This window comes from Sciurus carolinensis, chromosome 10, assembly GCF_902686445.1.
Source record: "Sciurus carolinensis chromosome 10, mSciCar1.2, whole genome shotgun sequence".
Taxonomy (NCBI): domain Eukaryota; kingdom Metazoa; phylum Chordata; class Mammalia; order Rodentia; family Sciuridae; genus Sciurus; species Sciurus carolinensis.
Window position 1 is genome coordinate 81,117,030 of NC_062222.1, and position 22,729 is coordinate 81,139,758.

Below are 22,729 nucleotides of genomic sequence, written 5' to 3' on the forward strand. Positions count from 1 at the left end.
GCTTCTTCTTCCCTTTGCCCACTCTCTGCCTTAAATACACATAACATACTTGAGTGAAATTGGCTCAAGAGGATTGTAAAATTGGCATCTCCACTCTTACTTATTCCAAAACCTTTAGAGTCATCCTTAATTCTTCTTTTTTCCTCATATTTAATCATTTAACTAATCATTCCAACTCTCCTTTTAAATTATATCTACCATCTAACCACCTCTTAACATCTTCACCCATTACCACCCTGGTCCACACCCCATCATTTCTTACTTGGATAATTGCAATAGCCTCTTAACAGGTACCCCTATTTACACCCTTACCTCTCCAAAGTCTAGGCATCATTCAGAGTGCTACTCTTAAAATCCAAATCCAACATCATTTCTTTGCCCCAAATCCTCTAATGGCTTTCCATTGCACTTAGAGTAAAATCCAAACTCCTTTCTATGGTCTGTAGGGCCCTACAAGATGTGCCACCTCTCCTGCTGTTTCTGACTTTTCCCCTACATTTTCTCCCTGTATTTACTGTGTTTAATTATAGCAGTCCCCTTGCCACTCATCAAAACCACCAAGCATGCCTCCCCTAAAGGTGAACTGCTGTGTTTATCAGGAACGTTCTCAAGGTCTTTGCATTTACTGCTCTATTTGTTTGGAAAGTTCCTTCCTGGTGTATCCACATGCTTCTCTCCCCCATTTTGTTAAGGTTAGCTGTGAGCCTTGCCTGACTACCCTTTCTAAGCAACTCTACCTCATCATTCTCTGGCTCCCTTGTCTTGTTTTGTTTTTGTAACACTAAACACTGCATAATGCATCATATGAATATGTATGTATTTGTTTACTGTCTGTCTCCTCTAACCAAAATGTAAGCTACTTGTGGGTAAGGACTTTGTTTCTTTAAGTCACTGTTGTAATCCCAGGGGTTATAACAATGCTTCACACATAGTAGTTGCTCAATAAGTTTGTGAATGAAAACTGAATGAATGAATCTAAATTGAAGAACTTGAAGTCACACTAAAAACATCAGTAATGATAAAGAGATTGAAAATAAGTCCATTAACAACAGAAATATGAAAAATGAAAGTCATTAAGAAACTTGATACACTTTTCAAAATGTCATAAGGTGGACAAAAGTAACCAATCTCTATTAATTATTTAATAATAAAGTGAGTTTATTTGTAACTGAAGACATTGAGGTGAGGGTTATACTATATATACAAATTTGTTGCAAAGCTATATACCCTTGATCTATAGAAAGTTCAGGATTAATGCTATAAGAATGAGAACAGACACTAGGCATCCAACTGTAAGAAGATATTTTAAGTAGAGCATGCTTTGAAACCAACTAGACAATGATAAGATTGTCCCCTAAGATTTTCACAACTGAATTAACTCAGAATACATAGACTAACCAATGTACGGGTATTGGATAAAAATATCTCTTTCGTTTTTACTCTAAGCAAGAGATTAGTTTTTATGTTGTTATGTATAGCGTGGATTATCATTCACCCAAGTATTGTCTCCAATCTAGAAAACATGGGTTCTACATCCCTTTCACTCCCATATATGACCACAGGTCAGGTCCACAGTGCATTAGCAGAAGTGATGCATGAAACGTCTAGTGCAATTTCCTTAAAGGTGGAGCTACCTGCCCTGCACTCTCTCTTTCACCTTCCCATGGAAGAGAATGTAAATGAAAAGGCATTTCAACTTCAACTGTGTGGAGGACAATACTCAGGTGGAACAGTGTTATGAGTTGAACTGTGTCCTCTCAAAATTCATAAGCTAACTCCTAATACCCAGTACCTTAGAAATGTGACCGTATTTGGAGATAGGATCTTTAAAGGGGTAAAAAGGTTAAGTGAGATCATCATAGTAAGATCTAATCCAATATGATGATGCCATTAGAAATAGAGAAAATCTGAATTTGGACACGTACAGAGGGAAGACAGTGTGAACACACAGGGAGAAGATGGCAATTTACATAATGAGGAGAGAGAACACAGAAGATATATAACCCTAACAACCCTTCTATCTTGGACTCTGTCTCAAGGATTGTGAGAAATAAATTTTTGTAGTTTAAGCCATTCTATCAGTCATATTTTGCTTTGGCAGCTCCAGCAAACTACTATAAGCATTAAGATAGATCAAAATAGTATCCCAGAATGAACATAACTGCCCCACTCCCTTGACTAACTGCCTAACTTCCAACATTGATGGGAGAGGGCTAAATTACCTTGAGTTAATATATGTTGGTGACCCTTTGTTATAGCAGCTTAACCTGTATTCATGCATAAAACTTAAGAGGGAAAAATGAAACCACCTATGTGTTTAAGAAGAAAGGGTGGAGTAAATCATGATAAACTCACTGAACATAACTATGCATTAGAGCCTTAGCATTGAAAGCACATAACTGCATAATTCATACAGTCCTCATACTATATAAAATATGTATATCTAAAACATCCAGAAGCAACTAGAGTTAAAAAAAAAAGCTAATCATAATATTGGTCATGTTAGAGAGTTAGAGGGGTGGACATTCTTTTCCATAAAATATGGCTATTATTTTTATAATTTAAATCAATTTCACCAACGATATAAGGTACCTTTAGACTGATCTTTAAAATTTCTATTTACTATTCTACTATCTTTAAAACAGTGCAGAGGGAAAATTCACTCTAGACATTAACCCCACCTATTTTGATTTTGGGAAAAAGGCCTACACATTGTTCCTCCCTTCTATCTTTTCACTTCCTTTTCACCAATTTGCCCTGCATTATTTTTCCCCTGTTTTCATTTAGACCAGTAGAGAGGTGTGGTCTGGATTGGAAGACAGGGAGGAGGGATGGTAGGTAATAAGGAGCAGACATTCCAGTTCTTTTCATTCCACCTCAATCCCTATGGAATGCATCATAAAACGGAAGCAAAGCTATTAAAGCTTCAAAAGGCTATAGAAACATCTGGGTGTTAGGTATGAGGTGTAAATGAGGCCCAAGAGTTCACCAGCAAGAGGGAAGGCAACTGAACTAACAGCATGGGAAGTCATTAATTAGACGGTTCAGCTGACCAAATCCATTTGGTGAATTGCGGTTATAAAAACAATGTAATTATGAGCGTCTGAGACTAGCACTAGAGACTGCCTTCAGAAGAAGCTGTTTGCCACTCATATCACATAATCTCTTATTTATTTCATAATTCTCCCTCTTGAAATAAAGGCTTCTTTGTCAGAAATACTTAGTTTACTTCAAAGCTACAATAGAAAATGGTTCAAAGAAAGTATAGGTGAAAGTAAGTAGGTCCTACTGTTAAAAATTAATAATATATATAGCAAATCCAAATTTTTCAGAGATTATATATAGCATGATGATTGATAATGAAAAACGATTCTTAAGACATAAAAATAATTTAGTCACTGATGCTTTTAAATATTGTTTCTTCTTTTTTTTAAAAAATTATTTTTAGTTCTAGATGGATACATTACCACTATTTTATTTATTTATTTTTATGTGGTGCTGAGGATCAAACCCAGTGCCTCATATGTGATAGCAAGCACTCTAGCACTGAGCTACAACCCCAGCCCCTGTTTCTTCTTTTAATGTCTTGAGTTGGTGGGGAAGACCAGGTAATTAAAGGTAAGTATTTGTCAGAGGCTGGAAGCAGTGATGAATCATTTTGCGATGTATAATTGGGGATTAATACGAAACAAAATAGCACTGATTTAGGGCCCTATTTATTTCTCAAAGCACCCGGAGAGGCTTGACATTGCACAACAGGCCCAAGTTGGATCTATATGGAGGCAAAGCACAAGCCCTGATTCTCTAGGAAACTGCTAAACAACACTGAAAGTTCATCTAGTGTGAAGTTTTACACCAGCACCACTTCCTCTGGGACACCGATCATCCTTTTTGTCACAACCAATTTGTTCATTTATGTTAAATCATTCCCATAAATGTAATCTATTTTAAATGGGTTGCTTGGTTTCCTTTATTAATGAGCCAAACATTTCTGCAAGGATAATTAATTTCAACATTTGATTTTACCTACATCCGTTTTGTTTATCTTGGCAGTGGTTGTAGTGAAACTTTCATCGATACTCACAAAGCAGCCACACTTTCCCTGTGGCAATTTGCAGCCAAATGCTACCTGTGAGTTTTGTGGCATAACCCAAGTTAAAGCCCCTCCCTTTCAGCTGGGGGATCATCCCTCACCTCAGGTTAAGTCCTGTGAACAATCTAAAGAGCAACATGTCAAAACCTATCTCTTGCCTGCCCATATGGGTGGCTGAGTCACGGCCTCATTGGCACAGCCTTCTTTACCAAGTCCTGATTTTCCTTAGATCTCTGGCTCTATGAGCCAACATGGCAGTGAGAAAAAATACTAGCAATCATATAGGTGTACTTTATGACAAGATCAGAAAATTCTAGCCTAAGAGTTTCTGTGTTTTTAAATGATAATTGGTAGTGTCCTGTTACATGTCCAGGATGTAGCAAATATTAAAGCTAAAAGAAACCCACTGATATTTATTAGTCCCCCTTATCTTTGGGGTTATGTTATGAGATCCCACTCTCCTAGCAGATGTCTGAAACTGCAGATACTAACTAACTCAATATATAAAGTTTCTTCTTATACATACCACCTATGATCAAGTTTTATGTGTAAGGCACAGTAAGAGATTAATAATAAGAATATGAAACAAATATAAAATATACCTTAATAAGTTATGTGAATGTGGTCCCCCTCTCTGCCTCAAAATATTTTGTGTACTATACTTGCCTTTCTTCTTGTGATAATATGAGATGATACAATGACATTTTCCTCGTTGAGCATGCCAGGAAAACAGAACTTTGGATAGGGGAGACTCCTGTGACACTGAAACACTGATGATCAGAGAGGTTGCAAAGATATCAAACAATAGTGCATGTCTAAAATAACCTCTTTGGTTCTCCAGTCCAATGCTCTTTCCTGTTCATTTTATATTGTTGTTTCTCTTTACCATTTTCTTTTTAAAATTTTATTAAATACTTAGGTACAGAGAACTACAATTTGATTTAACAGATATTACCAGGGTGAGCAATATGCAAACTTAAGTGCATATCTCTCTGGTCACTAAGCACATACACCCACCCCAAAATGTTCATTTTATAATGTTTTCAGCATACCTCCAAAAACAAAATACTATTCTTAGTTAAATGTAAGAAAGCACGGAAATTATCTGAGACCAGTGAAATACCCTATGAGAAAAAGAGTCTTTTAAAATATGAAGAACTGCTAGGTAAGCTTGCCCCACAAGCATAGTTAAGGTTGTAAACTGCAAACATTCTGCTTTTTTTTTTTTTGATCTGGTTATCTTATGCTGCCAGTGCCATCTGGGTGCATCGTAAGTGTGTGGTGATTTTGCAATAAACACATAGTAACTATAATGTTATCAAGAAACAGAATGATACTGCAAAAAATGACATGCCAGGTTTAAAATGAAATGCATCTTTACTCATAAGAGTTGAAAAATTCAAATAAATTATTGATATCTGACTGGAATCACTGAATATGAAAGATGAAATAAAGAAATAAGTTCATTTCCTAAGAATTTCAGCATGTACATGCAACACACACACACACACACACACACACACACACACACACATTCATCCTGCTGGATTAGAATTCCATCCATGTTGGAGACCCTATGAATTAGTGCCTACAAGGGCAATACTGTATTCTTTGATAAGGTCCATCTGTGCTTTGCTCTTATTCACCATTCTGTAAAAAGTATGAGGGTACCTTAGGAAACTCCCAGGGCATAAGAGCTACAGGTATTGGATGTGTGTCTCATTAGGTTTTCTTTACCATCAAATTCAAATTGTTTACCTGGATCTAGTCCCTGTTACATCCTAGAATCTCATACATCCTAAGTGAATACCCTAGGACCCTTCTTACTGTCTGCATTTTTAAATTTTATTCAATGCCATGCTAAGACTTGGGTAAACTATCAGCTGAAGACCTGGTTCCAAGTAAAAATTTAAAATCTGAAATTATGTTTCTCAAAATGCTTGTACTAGTTTGTAATCCCATCAAACCTGTCTCTAATATGTAAAAAAAGAGAGGGCCGGGGATATGGTTCAGTGGTTAAGTGCTCCTGGGTACAATCCCTAGTACAAAAATGTAATCTTCATATAGCCCTGCTTTTTTGGATCAGAATGATCAGTCTTTTACACAAAATATTTCCAATATGAAAATGTTTCCACTCACTTTACTGTATCTATACCTTTGCACACATCTAAGACTTATAGGCTATTATGAAAACCTAAATATAGGTTAGATTCTGAAAAAGATACTAGAAGTAAAACTGGTATAGGGGTCCAGCATCATGAAACATATCTCTCTTAGGGCTCAGTTTTCTCATCAGTAGAAAAAAAGGTCATTTTGGTTAGAATTATTCTATTTTACTACCACATGTTGACTATCTTAAATCTATCATTGGCCATAGAAATATTAGTCTAGTTCCTCTTGTTTATCCTTTTTAAGTCACAAGTGAAGAACATCAACTTCAATTATCCATACAACTGTGTAGATCTTACTATAGTCTGGATTGTCAAATACACCTTAAGATCCCTTTTTACTCTAAGAATAAATGGCTGAGTGGAGAACACAGATGGTTAAATGTAGCATATGATAACACTACTCCAAAAGATAAAAAAAATGCACATGTCTATGAAAAGTCAGCTAAATTATTCCACTAAAACTGCACAACAATAAATTTGATCTTAAACCAAAGATTAGTGGTACAATTAGAAGGGAGAGAGAAGGAAGGGGAAAAAAAAGGGAAGTACTGGAGAGAGGGAGGGAGGGAAGATGATGCAAGTATGAATACATTCATCCCTCAAAGAAAAGAGTTGTTGATGACTAATAACTTAATGATCTCCATACAAAACTGAAAGTTTTTCTTTCTACCTTAAAAACACGCAAAGCAGAATTTTTTTCCTTTCACTTATCAAAAGATGTTTGATTTCTTACCTTCAAAGTCCACATCTCCAACTAATTTTGTCTTTCCTGTTACCGGATCATGGACATAGTTGATACCCACATCAATTACAGCAGCACCTTCTTTAACCATATCAGATGTAATCAGCTTTGGAATACCTGAAAAGAAAATAGAGTTGTGAAACACTCTAAGTAATACTCAAACTTTATTCTTGAGTTTAACAAAGGTTTGTACATCTAATGTTTCTGTTATCATTGAGTTTAAAAAATATGTAAAATATACCATTTTTAAGAGGCTAACTGCATTCTGGACATTTCTGATCAGGTAGAAGAACAAAGATGATTAGAGTGGCACATGGAGTCTTGTGGATGATAAGAGCTACTCTTTCACCTTGAAGATTGCTTACCTCACTTTTCCATGTGTATTCCTGTTTGAACAGCATTCTTTTGTATTCCATGTAACATAAATAGCATCAGAAGATTATGAACATGAAACAGACTCTTACAGATATGGAGTGAAATGGAATTAAAACTACTCAGAAATTGGGGGCAGAAGGAAAGAAGGGAGTGAGAAAATGGAAAATGAGGATAATAGTAAACCCATATTCCCTAGAGTTATGGTAAAGTGCCATTTATAAAGTGGCATTTTATCAACTCCAAACATGAAATGTTATCCTTTTTTTCTTGGTTTCCTTGATTTATTATATATATTACTCTGAAAGATGTAAGGTATATTAAGCTCTCTTCACTATGGCTTCATTCTGGTTGAAAGGTAGAACTATACGCATCTTATATCATCATGTTTCCTATAACTATTTTCAAACTTTATTTCAAGTATGACAGTATAAGCTAATGATGAATAAGGTTCAAATTTTTAAAAATAAGTGCTTTTACTAAGTCACTTTCAAACCTAGTAGGTTAAAACACCAATTATCATCATGTCTCATGGTTCTGTGAGTTGACTGAGTTCAGCTGGATCTACCTTGGGATCTTTCAGTGCATCTATATCTATTGATGTCCATTGAGGTCTTTTAAGAGAAATATTTATCAGTGCCATTTTCAAAATTGAATGAAGAATTTGGAAGTAGACACTGACATTAGGATAGTTATTTTATCTTTGTCTTCCCCTGGATTTATTTTTTGTTCTTTTTTTTTATTGTAAACAAATGGGATACATGTTGTTTCTCTGTTTGTACATGGAGTAAAGGCGTACCATTTGTGTAATCATAAATTTACATAGGGTAATGTTGTTTGATTCATTCTGTTATTTTTTTTCTATTTTGTTCTGCTCTACTCTATGCCAAGGGTAGGGCTGATTCTTACAGAGATCTTATGTGCTTCCTGTAACTCTTTGAATCCTGTCATGGCCATGAGAACAAGCTCAAGCTAGTCCACTAGAGGTTACAAGTCCTGTGGAGCAGAGATGAGTCATTTCAGCTGAGGGCACCTAGACTGATCAGTCCCTAGACTGATCACTAGCTCATGGTAAATGCCTGAATAATCCAAGAAAGACCAGTAGAATGAACCACGGCTAGCATAACTGACCAGGTGAACCACAGACTCAGGAAAAATTCTTTTTAAAAGGTGGTTGGCTAAGTTTGGGAGGTGTTATTTGTTTTTTAAAAATTCACATTAATAGTTGAATATCCCACATTTGCAAATGATATAAAATTGAAGAGGATAGGTATTAGATTGTCACTTTCAAATAATGGGATATAAGCAGCAAGAAGAATTTCAAGGGAAATAAGTGCATAATTCTTACCAGCTACTATACTTGATTGAAAAGTCACTTAAAACTAAGACAAATATGTCCAGATATAAGGGTATAATTTTTTCCTACTACATTTTTAGTAGATTCTTTCTGAAAAAGCTGGTTGTATTCCAGAGGCTGTTTTTAGAAGAGAACAATTAGATCAGTTCATAGTTCATTTCAATTGTTCAACTGTTTGACTCAACTGTTTATTATTAGTCTGTAGCAATATAAAGCTTAAACCACAAGGAAAAACACTATATTCCTAAACATATTGTTTAATTCATTAACCTGTATTTTTTCATAGCAAGACTTTCACAATGAAGGAAGCAATATGTTGATTTATAGTCTTCATACATCTAAGTTCCCTACCTCGTAGCGGACCCCTAACATAAAATTCACAGAGGGCAAGAAACAGTCACAGGCCACAAATAGTGCAGTGACTACACACTGAATGCCTCTAAAATAGAGGTGTATTTGAATAAACTCAGGCTTTTGATTTCAGGGGAAAAAACATAAAAACAAAATAATAACAATAATTTTGGAAGTGTCTTCAATATGATAAAGTGAATAAGGGATAGATTTACTCTCCATAGTTTCAAAGAGAGGAACGAAAGAAAGAAGGAGAACAAAGGAAGATAGTAGAATTTAGAGATCTTAAGGATAATAAAATATGCCACAAAGAGAAACTTTTTACTATCCTTATTCCTCAACAGAAACATTCAAAATAGGGTAAAAGAGCAATTGAATTGGGAAGTTAAGTTGTGGGGGACAGATTCCCCATATGGCCTTGGCCATATCCCTTCCCACTTGTAATTCTCACAATATGCCAAGAGAAGGAGGAAATGTCTGGGACAACCCAGTCTATGTCTTCATCTCTCTGAGAATAGAATGTTCTGTGATGCTCGAGGCTCGGCCATCCCAGTTGTGTCCAAGGTACATAAACTCAGGGTGGAATGTTTTAGGGGTTCTTCAGCTGTGGCAATGTGGAACATGCACAGAAGAGATTTCGTCTTCCCAGAGCAGTTTTCCTGAGCCTTGGGGGAATGACTTGCCATAGATCCTAGGCTTCTGTTTATTCTTGCTGTCTTTTCGTAAGAAATAAATCTGCTTTGCTTGATTTATTGTGAGTGTTCTGTGTCCCCAGACTCCTAAAAGCAGTAGAAATATGGGGATATCTTCTGTTCAGCACGGCTGTCCTTTGGTGTTGGAACTTCTGCAGCAGTTGGGTCTCCTCTAAGGTTCTGCCACATTTATGAACCTTTCCAGGAGTGATAACTTCCAATTCTAAGCCTTAAACATTCTCCTTTGTCTTTTCAAACATTTTTTTAAGTTTTTTTCTTTCTCTTTCCAACGAATTTATTGCTGAACATTTGTAGAATTCTGACTCTATCATTCTACTTAAGAAGGGAGAAAAATAATATTAGTGTTATGTTTTGCGTCATAAATGTTCCTCAAAGGCCCATATACTAATGGCTTTGTTGCCAGCCTATGGCACTATAAAGAGGTGGTGGAAACTTTAGAAAGTGGGGAGCTTCTTATAGTTTGACCTGGAATATAACTCAAAGGATCATATGTTGAAAGCTTGGTTCCCAATGCAGCAGTGTTCAGAGGTGGGGCTTTTGAGAAGTGTTTGGAACATGAGGACTCTAACCTTCTCAGTGCATTCATCCACTGATAGGTTCAAAACTGAATGAGCTATTGAGAGACTGTGGAAACTAGAGAAGGTGGGGCCTAATTGGAAGAAGTCATTCATTGGCTCATTATTCTCTATGACTTTGAAACCTTTGCTTTAAAACTCTCTCCTGTTGTGCTTACCAACCCAAAACTTTTACATTATGATCCTTACCCAATTGTAATAAAGACCCCACTTTAAAATAAACTTGGCTTAAAATTAAATCCAACATCTCAAAAATATCCCAACTTGGCCCCCACATGCCAAGATTCTGCTACATGCCAAGATTCTGGCTCTCTAAGAGGGGGGGGGCAGGGTCCACAATTTGTACAATTGGATGATGTCTGTGATTTAAATAGTTCTACCATGCCTATCTTCAATCTATGTGACATGGCTAAACCTGAAATAGGGAAGAGAGGCTCAGAATTAACTTTTGTAGGCTATTAGGAGCTGAGCTAGCACACCCCTGCTACCATGTCTGTTGAGGGAGTTGCCAGCCATGCTGGCAACCATAAACTCAAATTTGTCTTAGCAATGGATTGTTTGGGTGACATTTTGGAGGAGCCAGCATCCAACAACTTTGCGGATTGACAAACACCTACTCAAGAACTTCTCTTGATCATGATCCAAAACAAAGTCTCAACTTAGAAACTATGGGTGTCTCTGTGGCCTCTCAAGCCTCTTGCAGGGTCGGGGGGAAGCAGTTGGTCTGACTATGATGGTGAGCTAAGTCTTGTGTTGAGTCTGAACTCTAATTTCTTTTAATGGAAGCTCCTCACATGCTGAGTTTATTTATTTTTTCTATAAATAAGAAACCTTTTTTGGAATCTTTAGATTATCTGATTAGACTTGAAAAATATTTTATTCTTGGTGGAAATCAGTTTCCTTACAGATGACACTATTCATCTCTGCCTCTATCATTTTTTGCTGTATCTTTATAAAAAGGAAGGTCACAGGAGGGTGATAAGTTGATAAGTGTAAGCTGGATAAATCCATTTCTCAGACTAACACTGAGGACTGAGAAGTTCAGAAGTTTCTACTAAACTTCAGAAAATTGTTTGGTAAATTTTGCATTCATTTAGCAAAATACTTAGAGTCCTTCTCTGTCTTGTTTTGTCTGTTATATCTTCCCAGAACTTAACTGTATGTGGAGAACTGCAAATTAAGTCAAGTTTGTAGCTGTGGATGACTCACTATTAAACTGTGGGGAGCTGAGGCAGGAGTTAACAAGCAGCACTTTCAACTGACCATTCCTAGATTCTGCAGTATTGGCCTCTGTCTAAACCTAAGACCATTTCCCCTCTGATATGGACTTCTGTTTTTTACATATATTTACGCCATAACCCAAATTCTTATACCCACTATCTTTATAAATGGCATAATTTCACTAAAGAAATTTAAAAATTATAATAGCCATTTTAAAGAACTTTTGACAATAACAAAGATGTTCATTTGAGAGGAGCCTAAGGACAATAAAGGGATAAAATTCCAGACATCCAATAGTCTGCATCTTTTAACTTGTTTGAAGAAGTATCCAAAGGTATTCAGATTCCAAAACTGTTCCCTTAACACCTTAACAGAGAGTCCTTGGCTAAGGAAAAAAAAAAAAAAAAAGGTGAAAAACTTAATTTCCCTTTTAGATTCTTTCAAATCTCAACTCAAACCTAATGGTCTTTGTCCTTCAAATTCTCTTCTCCCACCTTGTTTCTCCATGTCCTTCCAACTTGTTCCTCTTACTTCTTGGCTAAACAAGTTCCTCAAGAGCAATAACCTCATAAAGTTAAAGCACCTCACTGTTGATTTTAAGACATAGTCTTATTTTAACTAAAATTCTTTTTTAACATTTTTCCAAAGCCTACCTGCCATAGAACTTGCAGAGAAATAAGGATTAGTTTTAGAACATAATAATTCAGGCTTTTATGTTAGCTTCACATCACTACAATGAAATATGCAAGATAGAATACTTGTAAAGGAAAGGAGGTTTATTTAGCTCAAAGTCTGGAAGGTTCAAAGTCCAAGAGCAGGTAAGCCCCATTTGTCCTTTAGTGAGGGCCTAACAGCAGATGGTATCACATCATGGTAGGAGTATATAGGAAAAGAAGTATCACATCTCAACAGAAAACCAGACAGAGCGAGAGGGGAAAGACTTGCTCCTTTTAGAAACTCTCCCTTTTGAAAACTACCAACAGGTTACAAGAGAAGATGCACCTTAATCCCTTTAGAAGGCATGCCCCCAGTGATCTAAGACCCTCTCATTAGTTCTTGCCTCTTGAAAGTGTTATCACTTCCCAATACTGTCACTCTGGAGACCAAGCTTTTAACACATGGACCTTTGGAAAGCATTGAAACCACATCCAAACCATAGTGGCTTCCAAATATCCATCTATTAATCCATGTGTTCAGGTGCAAAATAATTTCATGGAAAGGGAGAATTCAAATATTCAAATTTTATAAGAAAACAGAGGAACTTAGAAACTGTAGATAATGGACATCTTTTGGAAACTATCTCCAAAAGCATTCCGATGAACATAGAGTAGATTCTGACTCAGTTCTATAAGCAAAGAAAGGCTTGACCCATTGGGGAATTCAGGTATAGGCTATTTAAATCTCGATGCAGATAAAGGTCCAGCTCTCTAAACTTACCTTTAGTGAATGATTTTAAGCCAGAAATAGAAGGGTTAATTCACAAGAAAAACTAGAATGGACATCCATTATTACCCTGTTGAATATTTGAAAGGGCCTTAGCACAAAACATAAGAAGCCTTAGAATAAATTCACTGACTTACTCATAAAACAATTAGATACTCTCCATCATTAAACACAAAGGGGGAGTCACTTGATGAAGACATTTGTAGATACTGTAAATAGAGAACTATTTGGGGGGAAATACTTAAAACTGAAGACTATAAGAATCAAAATGTTCTGTAGAGAAGTCAAATGTCCAGTTTCTCATTTTACCCTTAAATTTACCAGGGGGAATTTCTCACAAAGTTAAAAGACAACCTTTTGACTGATGTGTGCACTATTTTATTAGTCGAAAAGCCTGCTATTATTAGTCAACATCTCCCTTACAGTAAGCAAACTATGCAAGGGTGGTGTCTCTAAATCTGCAGACATTTCTCATGTCTTGGTCCTGAACAGAGGTACCATATGCGTAGAGAGACTCCCTATTCATAATAAGGTCACAGTTACGTTGGATAGTGATTTAAATTTATTAGTACCATAATGTCTAGGTGAAGCCTAAGTTGATGATCCCAAAGAGGTGCCAGAATTTTGGTGGGTAAAATTTTGAGGATGTTGACTGAGTTGACAAATTATTGGGGTTGAACCTATCCATGTTCTGACTGACTTCTTTATACCTCTATCTAAATTTATGTGATACCCTCTTAAATCACAAGATAAAGTCTAAAAAAAAGAGTGAACTTATTCTTAAAACACTCATTCTCCCTGTCAAAAAATCCCAAGGAATGGGGATATAGATTCATTCAGGGCCCTAGAGAGTCACACATAGAATATTCAATCCCTGCTTCCTTGTAGTGGCAAATTTAAATTCTGTTTTACCTTTGGCTTCCTGAGGTTATGTATTTTACAATGTTAGATGTGTACTTTGCTCTCTTTAGTGTCTTTCTAGATCAAAATAATGTACAATTGCCTTCTGGATATATCAACACTATACCTGTGGTCCTTATGTCCTAGGAGTTTACTAAAGCACCCTTATACTTCTTAAAAAAATTTTTTTTTGGTACTCAGAATTGAATCCAGGGATACTTTACCACTGAGCATATCCTAGTCCTTCATATTTTTTATTTTAAGACAGTCTTGTTAAGTTGCTTAGGGCCTCACTACATTGCTGAGACTGGACTAGAACTTGATATTCTCCTGTCTCTGCTTGCTGAGCTGCTGGAATTACAGGTGTGGGCCACCATGCATGGCATAATCAAACTTATTATAAGTCCCTAATCAGGACCTGAATAATCTGAAATTTCCCTGTAATTCCACTCTTGCCATATTAATAAGGATTTGAGGTAGAACATTTATTTCAGCAGATAGGAACCAGCCTCTGAATTTGAAGTTTCTAAGAGTTCAAAATATTTTTATGTTGTTGGTCCATCAGCAGATGCATTTCTATAGTACATAGGTAATGAAAACTATTAAAATATAATGATCTAGCTATTAAATTTTATAATAACACCTGATGTTGTAAACACCTACTTTGATATTTAGTAATTTTTCAGAACTTTTATCAGTCATCTGAGTTTCCGATAAAATATAATCATCTCTAAATTCTGGGTCACTCCATAACATATATTGAATTTTGACATGCTTATATCATTAAAAAAATCTGCCTTACAAATATAATTATACATGACAGCTTAAGATAGGTTTATATAGATAAGTTTGTTGTATTTTCATTCCAAGCTAATTAGTCCATATATGATTTTTTTTGGCAGAAGAAAATATTTATTAATGTGAAATTGCAAAATTAATTTGGATAACTATATTAAGGTGAAATATTCTCATCAGAAAACTCAGTAAGATTTACTGAAGATTTTTCTGATCTGGGTGAAATCTCTAATTTACAGATAGATTAAAGAAAGTACTACCTTCAAGGAATCACACCACTTGCTTTCACAATAGGTCATACAAATCTGTGATTTTATGATTCCTTATATAAAAATGTAAAATAATTTACCAGGGTTGCCTTAGCAAAATATACTGAGCAAAGTAACGTTTAAAAATGATAGTAATATCTAACCTTGGTTCTTGTACTCCTACGAAAGAAAATTTAAAGTCAGACACAAAAAGCCATGCAGGAGAAATTTATTATAAGTGAAAGTGAGGGGAAAGTAGAGTAAAAGCAAAGTGAGGCTTGAACACAAAGCACAGGAGTGTAGAGCAGAGAAAGACAGAGAGAAAGAAGACTGTCTCTGAGCAGAGTATGACAGAGGCGACAACAGTGCCTCCAAATTTATTCTGTTTGATATTGACCAGGAGAACTGGGGACACTTCTATACTCTTTGCCATTGTCCTCCTTTATGTTGGGTGGTGGAGTTTTTGACCTTAGTTGGTCCTCTCTGGAACTATGTGGCCCTCCTATTTTGGGGGGCTTCACCTATAAGTCAAACCCATGTTAATGTGGGCATTGGGGTCAACAATTGGTCAGAATTTACCTTGTGTATCTGAGCTACTAAAGGAATCTTCCTTCCCAGACAAATGGAGACATCTATAACCATAATTCCTAGATTCACATCAATATCAATGGACCCTGTCAAGAGTTAGTCCCATTAATCCCTTTCTTTTGATGTATTTTCCCATCAGTTCCTTTGTTTCTGTTTATTTTCTACAAATTAACTACCACCATTTGATTGCTCATCCACTCTGAGATAGTTTAAAACAGACCCTAAAGTAATTTAAAGAACATTTGTGACCTTACCATGCATTTCAGTGCTCATTGCTAGCTACTACCTAACATAGGCATTAAATTTCCTTTATATGAAGGTGTAACAATTACCTCTCGAGTGTGAGGCTCTATTCTTGTTCTCACCAATTAGAGCACCAAATGGGTATGTCAATTTGATAATCTCGGAATTTAGTTCACATGAATAAAAAAATTAGTCCCTTCCCTATAGATCCTCCTATCCTAGTCATCTTTAAGTCTTTATGAAATAGCTCAGTGAAGGCATCCTGATAAAAGGACGCACCATATTTACACATCACTTTAATTAGTAGAGTTCAAAGGACTGTGCAAACATTACCTAATTAAACTTCACAACAATTCAGTGAAGCAAGAGAAGGTTTACCCATTATCCTCATTCACAGAAAAGATTTTGAGGTGCTGAGAGGCTAAATGATTTCTTAGTTTCACAATGATGAGTCAGAGGTGAGTCTGGGAACAAGACCAGAGCTCTGGTTCGGATATTAAAGTAACACCAGGGAAATGCTTATTCAGGAGGATCACTCCTTCAGCTGGAATTTATCCTACTACTTAAATAATAAGAGTAATTGCAATGGAATTTATATGAATGTGTAAGTTTCTTTCTAGATTAGAAAAACTTTCTTCAGCATTATTTGCTTTGAAGACAATCATATAGTGGTTAAATGCAACCTAGCTAAATAGAGCCCACACTAATAGGGCAAGCATCTTCTCCCATGGGTTTTCCTATTATCTCTAGGAAATTTCAAGAAGTGTTATAAACCAGAGTCAGTCACAGTGTCCACATTATCTTTTAAAAAAAATTTCTGGCTTTTTGGGTTCCTATGTGACACCTGTTAAGAGACTAATGTCCATGCCGAGGACAGCATGTGGATGCTCCCAAAGATTTTACCTCTTGAGGTAATCAGAACAGTACTATGTTTCTTATGGAGAGTGGACCAGCATGGTCCTGATCTGTGCCATATTTGATCAGTTGGGAATACAGAATCTCTTTGTATTTAGAAATTCATAGAATTATTCTTGAGTAGTTTCATCAGCTTCTTTCTTGAAACTTTTTTTGTCCTGCAATGTCAATAGACCTGTGGTGTCCAGATACATCCCTTTTCTCCTTTTAGTCCCTACAAAAAGATACTGATGCAATTGGGTTATGCATAGAGCTTGGAGGGCAGTGGGGTAAATAGGTCAACGTCTATATTATCAACTGCCATGTTAATCACAGAATACCAAAGTAGAGTGGAATGGGTCTCAAACATTTTTAACTCTTTATTTAAAATAAATATTTGCCGAGTTCAGGATATAAAATGACCGAAATAAGGAGAAATGCACTAGCTGAACAGAGGAGGAGCCCTGCAACCAGACAAAAGCCCTTAGGCTTCCTGGAACCCCATTTGAAAACCAATGAGTCTAATCTTTCTATCTTAAAGATGTAGCTCCTTTTACATCTAGTAATAGATACAAATAAGACCTGATATTATAGACAAGCAATCCAGATACTCTAGATAATACATACAATTAAACTCTAATTTATAAGAAACATACAATTTTTATAATCCCAGTTAGTTCCTTCATATTTAGTGTTAGACCCTTCCTTCCACATCCTTGGAGCATTTCAGCAGCAGCTACAGCATTATGTGCTCATTGATTCATAAAAGTGATACAGACAAGAAAGAGAGGTGTGGAGAGTGGATGAGCCCCCTTCATTGGCTGATCCTGCAGCAATGGCAAAACAAAGCCTGGGAAATATTTCTTGTCAAAGGCAAGGGTGTTATCAGCCTTGACTCTAAGTTCTAATGCTAACAGTTATCAGATGCCTCAGGACAATGTGTTTCATGGGTGCAGCAGAATGTTCTTAGTATAGATGCAAAAAATGTTTGTGGTTCTAACTTTTTAGTGCACAAAGAAGCCTCTGGCAACTCACAAGCCTTAAGCAATTTACAGAGCCCTTATAGTTTAACTTCCTGATTATGAGACTCCATATAATAAACTTTTGGAGGTAGTTCTAGGTCAATGTTCCTCCATCAGAGTGCTGTGTCCCATCTGGCCCCAACTTTACTTGACAATGTCTCTGTGTTTTCTCCATCTCCAGTTGCCCCTACTTGAGAATCCTTTGTTAGGCTGCGTGGGTCACAGCAGAGAAGAAAAAACTTTCTAGTTTCTGGATTTCAAAAGTCTAATGCATTATAAGGACAAAAGAACTCAAACCAGAAAATGGAAGGTTTAAGTAAGAAAGATCAGGAGACTTGAAGAAGAAGAGGTGAAAAGTTTCAACACTACAGATTCCCAGGGAAAGATATTCTCTAGTCAATGTGCCCTGGGCTGTGTCTTGGAGAGTTAGCCAAATCTCAATATTGATTGGGGATATCCAAAAGCAAAGAGGTATTTTCCCTACAACCTATGCAGTAAAAAACACAGTGATCTCAAATAATAAAATGGATGGAAAGACAGTTTAGGCAGATGACTTTGATGCTTTCATAAAGTCTGGAGTAGAGACCCCATCATACTCACAAACACACAAGTAAGTTAGTCAACATATAAATACAACAATAAATCAATAATGGATAAATGGGGACCAGACTAGTGTGTCAATACCCCACCAAACCACAGACTTATAAGTTATAGAGTTATAGTAATAATGACTGTTTTTTTAGCTACTAAGTTTTGACATGATTGGTACTACAATGATAGCAACAAGTAAAAATTAAATAGTATAGAAAAATAGCATATAATATGTACAAATAACACAGAAATAACATAGAAAGTAGAAAAAAATAAAAGGAAAGGAAATTCACTTATGTTACTACTACTCAAGTACATCCAATGGAAATACCTGGCATATTTGCTTCAAGTACTTTTTAAGTTTGTACTTCAAAAATGTTAAACAATTTAATGTAAATCCATTGCCCTTTAAAATATAAGAATTACAGAAAAAGATAAAGCATCTCTCAAACTTAATCTAAATTCTCATCCTTTTACTAGATGTATGTATGTATGTTTTTCTTATCTTCTAATTTTTCCTCATTCCTTTATCTGTATCATGTACCCATAAAATATAAAATACATAAAAAACAATGAGATGTTTTTGAAACATGGGAATGAAAAAAGGGAGAAGCACATACATACCAGATGTAAGTTACTTGGAATATTCTAGTTCTTGGGGTGGAGGAGTAAGTACATAGGTATTCATGATTACATTTTTTTTTTGTATTGGGGATTGTGTATATTTAATACACAACCACTGAGCTACACCCCAGCCCTTTTATTTTTTGTTTTGAAACAGGGTCTTTCTCACTAAATTGCTGAGTCTGGCCTTGCACTTGCTGTAGTCTCTCAAGTTGCTGAGATTATGGGAATAAACCACCATGCCAAACTTCATGATCACATTCTTATATTGACCATATATTCTGCAAGCTTGCTAGACTAATTTATAAATTCTATTAGTTTTTTTGTAGATTCCATTACGTTTTCTACAATCATGTTGCCTAAAAATGAAGATAAATTTTATTAGTTCTTTTCCAATCTAGATCCATTATATTACTTTTCTTTTTCTATTTGCACCAGATAGAACCTCCAATAGCACTGTTGGGAGGGAATATCTTTGTCTTGTTCCTGATTTTAGGGGAAAGCATTCTTTGTTTGCCATTAATATGATGTTAGTTGTAAGGTTTCCACAGATGCTCTTCATCAGGTTGCTTCTATTCCCAGGCTGCTGAGTTATTATTATTCTCATTTATAAATCAGAATAGATGATGGATTTTGTTAAATGTGATATCTGAGGTTATGAATCTTTAAAAAAATTGTGTTTATTTTGTTTTTGTTCGTTACAATAATTGATTTTCAAATGTAAGCTTAATCTTATATCTGTGTGATAAACATTAGTCATAATGTGTTATTATTTGATAAACTAGATTAAATTTGGATTAAACTTTTGAAACTACTGAGGTGTGACCGACATACAAAAAGACTGTATACATTTAATATACACAACTTAATGAGTTTAGAGATAACTACATGTATTATCACAATCAATACCATAAATATATCTATTGCCTAGAAAAATTCCTTCTGACCTCCTTTTAGTTTTACTTTATCTTATATATTTTAGAAGGATAAAAACACTTCACATAAGGCCTGTCCTATTAGCAAATTTTGACCTGTGCAATAGTATTTTTAATTAGAGGCACTAAGCTGTAAGTGGTTCTCTTTCATTATATAAGTAAAATGTTATACCATTTGACAACCTTTCCCCTTGCACCTGGCTAGCCCCTGGAAACCACCATTCTATATTCTGCTTCTGTGAGTTTGATTATTTTAGATTCCACATATGAGTGGAACCATGTAGTATTTGGTGCTCTATGTTTGGCTTATTGTCCTCCAGGTTCATTACTATTGCCACAAATAGTAAAATTTTCTACCTTTTATGGCTTCATAATAGTCTATATTCTTTTCATATGTATATTGCCATTTGTGCATCTTCTTTGGAGAAATGTCTGTTCAGTCCTTTGCCAATTTTTAAATCTGATTGTGTGTTTGTGTGTTTGTGTGTGTGTGTGCGTGCGCGCACGCGCGCACGCATTTGTGGGTTTCTATTAAGTTGTTTGAGTTCCTAATACATTTTGGATGCTAATACTTTATCAGATATATTATTTGCAAAGTGTCTGCCCCATTCCACAGGTTGCTTTCTTCATTTCTTAGATTGCTTCCTTTGCTGTGCAAAAGTTTTCTGGTTTGCACTTGTCTATGTTTGCTTCTGTTGCCTGTGCTTTTGGTGTCAAAAAATGAGATTACTGCCAAGGACAATATCAATCAAAGATCCTTTCCCCTGTTTTCTCTAGGAGTTTCAAAACTTCAGGTCTTATATTTAATTGTTCAGTCCATTTTGACTTAATTTTTGTATATCGTTTAAGATAAGAGTATAATTAATTCTTTTTTGCAAGTGGATATCCATTTTCCAAAGGGGTCATTAACTGAAGATGCTATTCTTTCTACATTGCATATTCTTGGCACCCTCACCTAAGATCTGTAAATGTATAGGTTTACTTATGGGGTCTCCATTCTGTTCTACTGGTCTATTTCTGTTTTTATGTCAGTACCAAATATTTTTTTATTATTGTAGCATTATAACATATTTTGAAATCATGCTGGTAAAGGAAGGGGATCAGGGAGAGGGATGAGGGGGAGAAAGGAAAATACTGGGGAATAAAATAGAGCAAATTATGTGCATGTCACAATAAATGCACTATTATGTGTAATTTAATGCACTAATAAAAAAGAAAGCACATACCTACTGCTTTGTTTTTGCTCAACATTGCTTTGGCCATTTGGGGTATTTTATGGTTTCTTGTGAAGTTTAGAATTTATTTTTCAACTTCTGTAAAAAATATCCTTCAGATTGTGATAAGGATTGTACTAAATCTGTAGGTGGCTTTGAGCATTATGGACAATTAAACAACACTAATTTCTATAATCAATAAACATGGGATATCTTTCCATATGTGCCTTTAATTTATTTCCATTTAAATTGTTTCAAATGAGAAATCTGGTATTATCCTTATATTTCTCTTCTTTATGTAACATATCTTTTTTTTTTCTTCTGGATGCTTTTAACATTTTTCTTCACTACAGGTTTAGATCAGTTTAATGATGATCTCACTTATTCTAGTTTTCTTTATTCTTCCTGTACTTGGTTTTTACTGAACTTATTAGAAATGTGGACTTACATTTTTCAACAAATTAGAAATATATGTGCTCATTATTTCTTCAAATATTTTTCCTGTTTCTTCCATCTCTTCCATCATTTAAGGACTCCAAGTACAGGCAAATCAAATTGAATTTGTTCTATAACTTACTAATGATTATATTGATCTTTTTTATTATTTTCTTCTCTGTTTTTGATTTTGAATTGTTTCATTGCTAAGTTTCAAGTTCACCAATCTTTCCTCTGCAAGGATTAATCTATCATTAAAACTATTCCATGTATTTTTCATCTCTGACATTATACTTTAAATTTCTAAAATTCCATTTGTATCTTTTTAATATTTTCTATGTCTAACTTTTTGAACATCTGAAATAAAATAATAATAATATCAATATCTTTGATAATTTCAGTATTTGTGTCAGTTCAGGGTCAGTTGCTGTTGATTGGTGTGCTTACTATGAACTACATTTCTCTGCTAATTTGTATGCCTGGTAATTTTTTATTAGAAGCCAGATTATGTGAATTTTACCTCACCAGTGCTGATTATTTTGCATTCCTATAATTTTGCTTAATCTGTTATTCTTCATACTGTTAAGTTACTCAGAAACATTTTGGAGCTTTGGGGTCTGACATGTGATATTTATTAGTCAGAACTAAATGTTCATTCTTGGGCAAATTATGTGTATTCTACCAAATTCCCTGGAAATTTTAATGGTTATTACTGAATAGTCAATATTCCTGTGTGAGTACTTGGCACTGTTATCTCTAATTCCTTTCAGCTGATTCTTTCTCTACCATGGATAATTTCATATATACCTGCACCCTGAGTACTATGATGGCCTTCTGAAGAGCTTACTATTTTCTCTGTGAAACCTCTTTTCCAGTTTCTTGTCCTGTGAACTCTAGTCACTTTGGTTTTCCCAGTGCCTCACCTTAGAGAGTTCACCAAGCTTTCCTAGGATATCCCATCCCCATGATGTAGCCTTGAAACTTTCTCAATATATTCAACTGAGGCAACCAAAGTACTCACCTTGTTTGATTTTCGCATCTTAGGGATCACTTTTCTAAACTGCCTGATGTCTATTACATGTAAACTGTTGTTTCATATTTTTTTCTGGGGTCTCTGTTGCTACTGTTGCAGGCAAGAGAGCAAATATGATCCATTATTACATATTGATCAGAAGGACAACTCTCATATCATATTATTATAA

At 35.3% G+C, this 22,729-nt stretch overlaps 1 protein-coding gene across 1 annotated transcript in view; it reads right to left on the reverse strand.

The window, feature by feature from the left end:
* Mthfd2l (methylenetetrahydrofolate dehydrogenase (NADP+ dependent) 2 like) overlaps positions 1-22,729 on the reverse strand; it is a 154,103-nt gene that overhangs the window by 13,458 nt on the left and 117,916 nt on the right. The window contains exon 7 of the mRNA XM_047567014.1: positions 6,998-7,123. Within this exon, the coding sequence (XP_047422970.1) occupies positions 6,998-7,123 (126 nt within the window). The remainder of the gene's footprint in view (positions 1-6,997; positions 7,124-22,729) is intronic.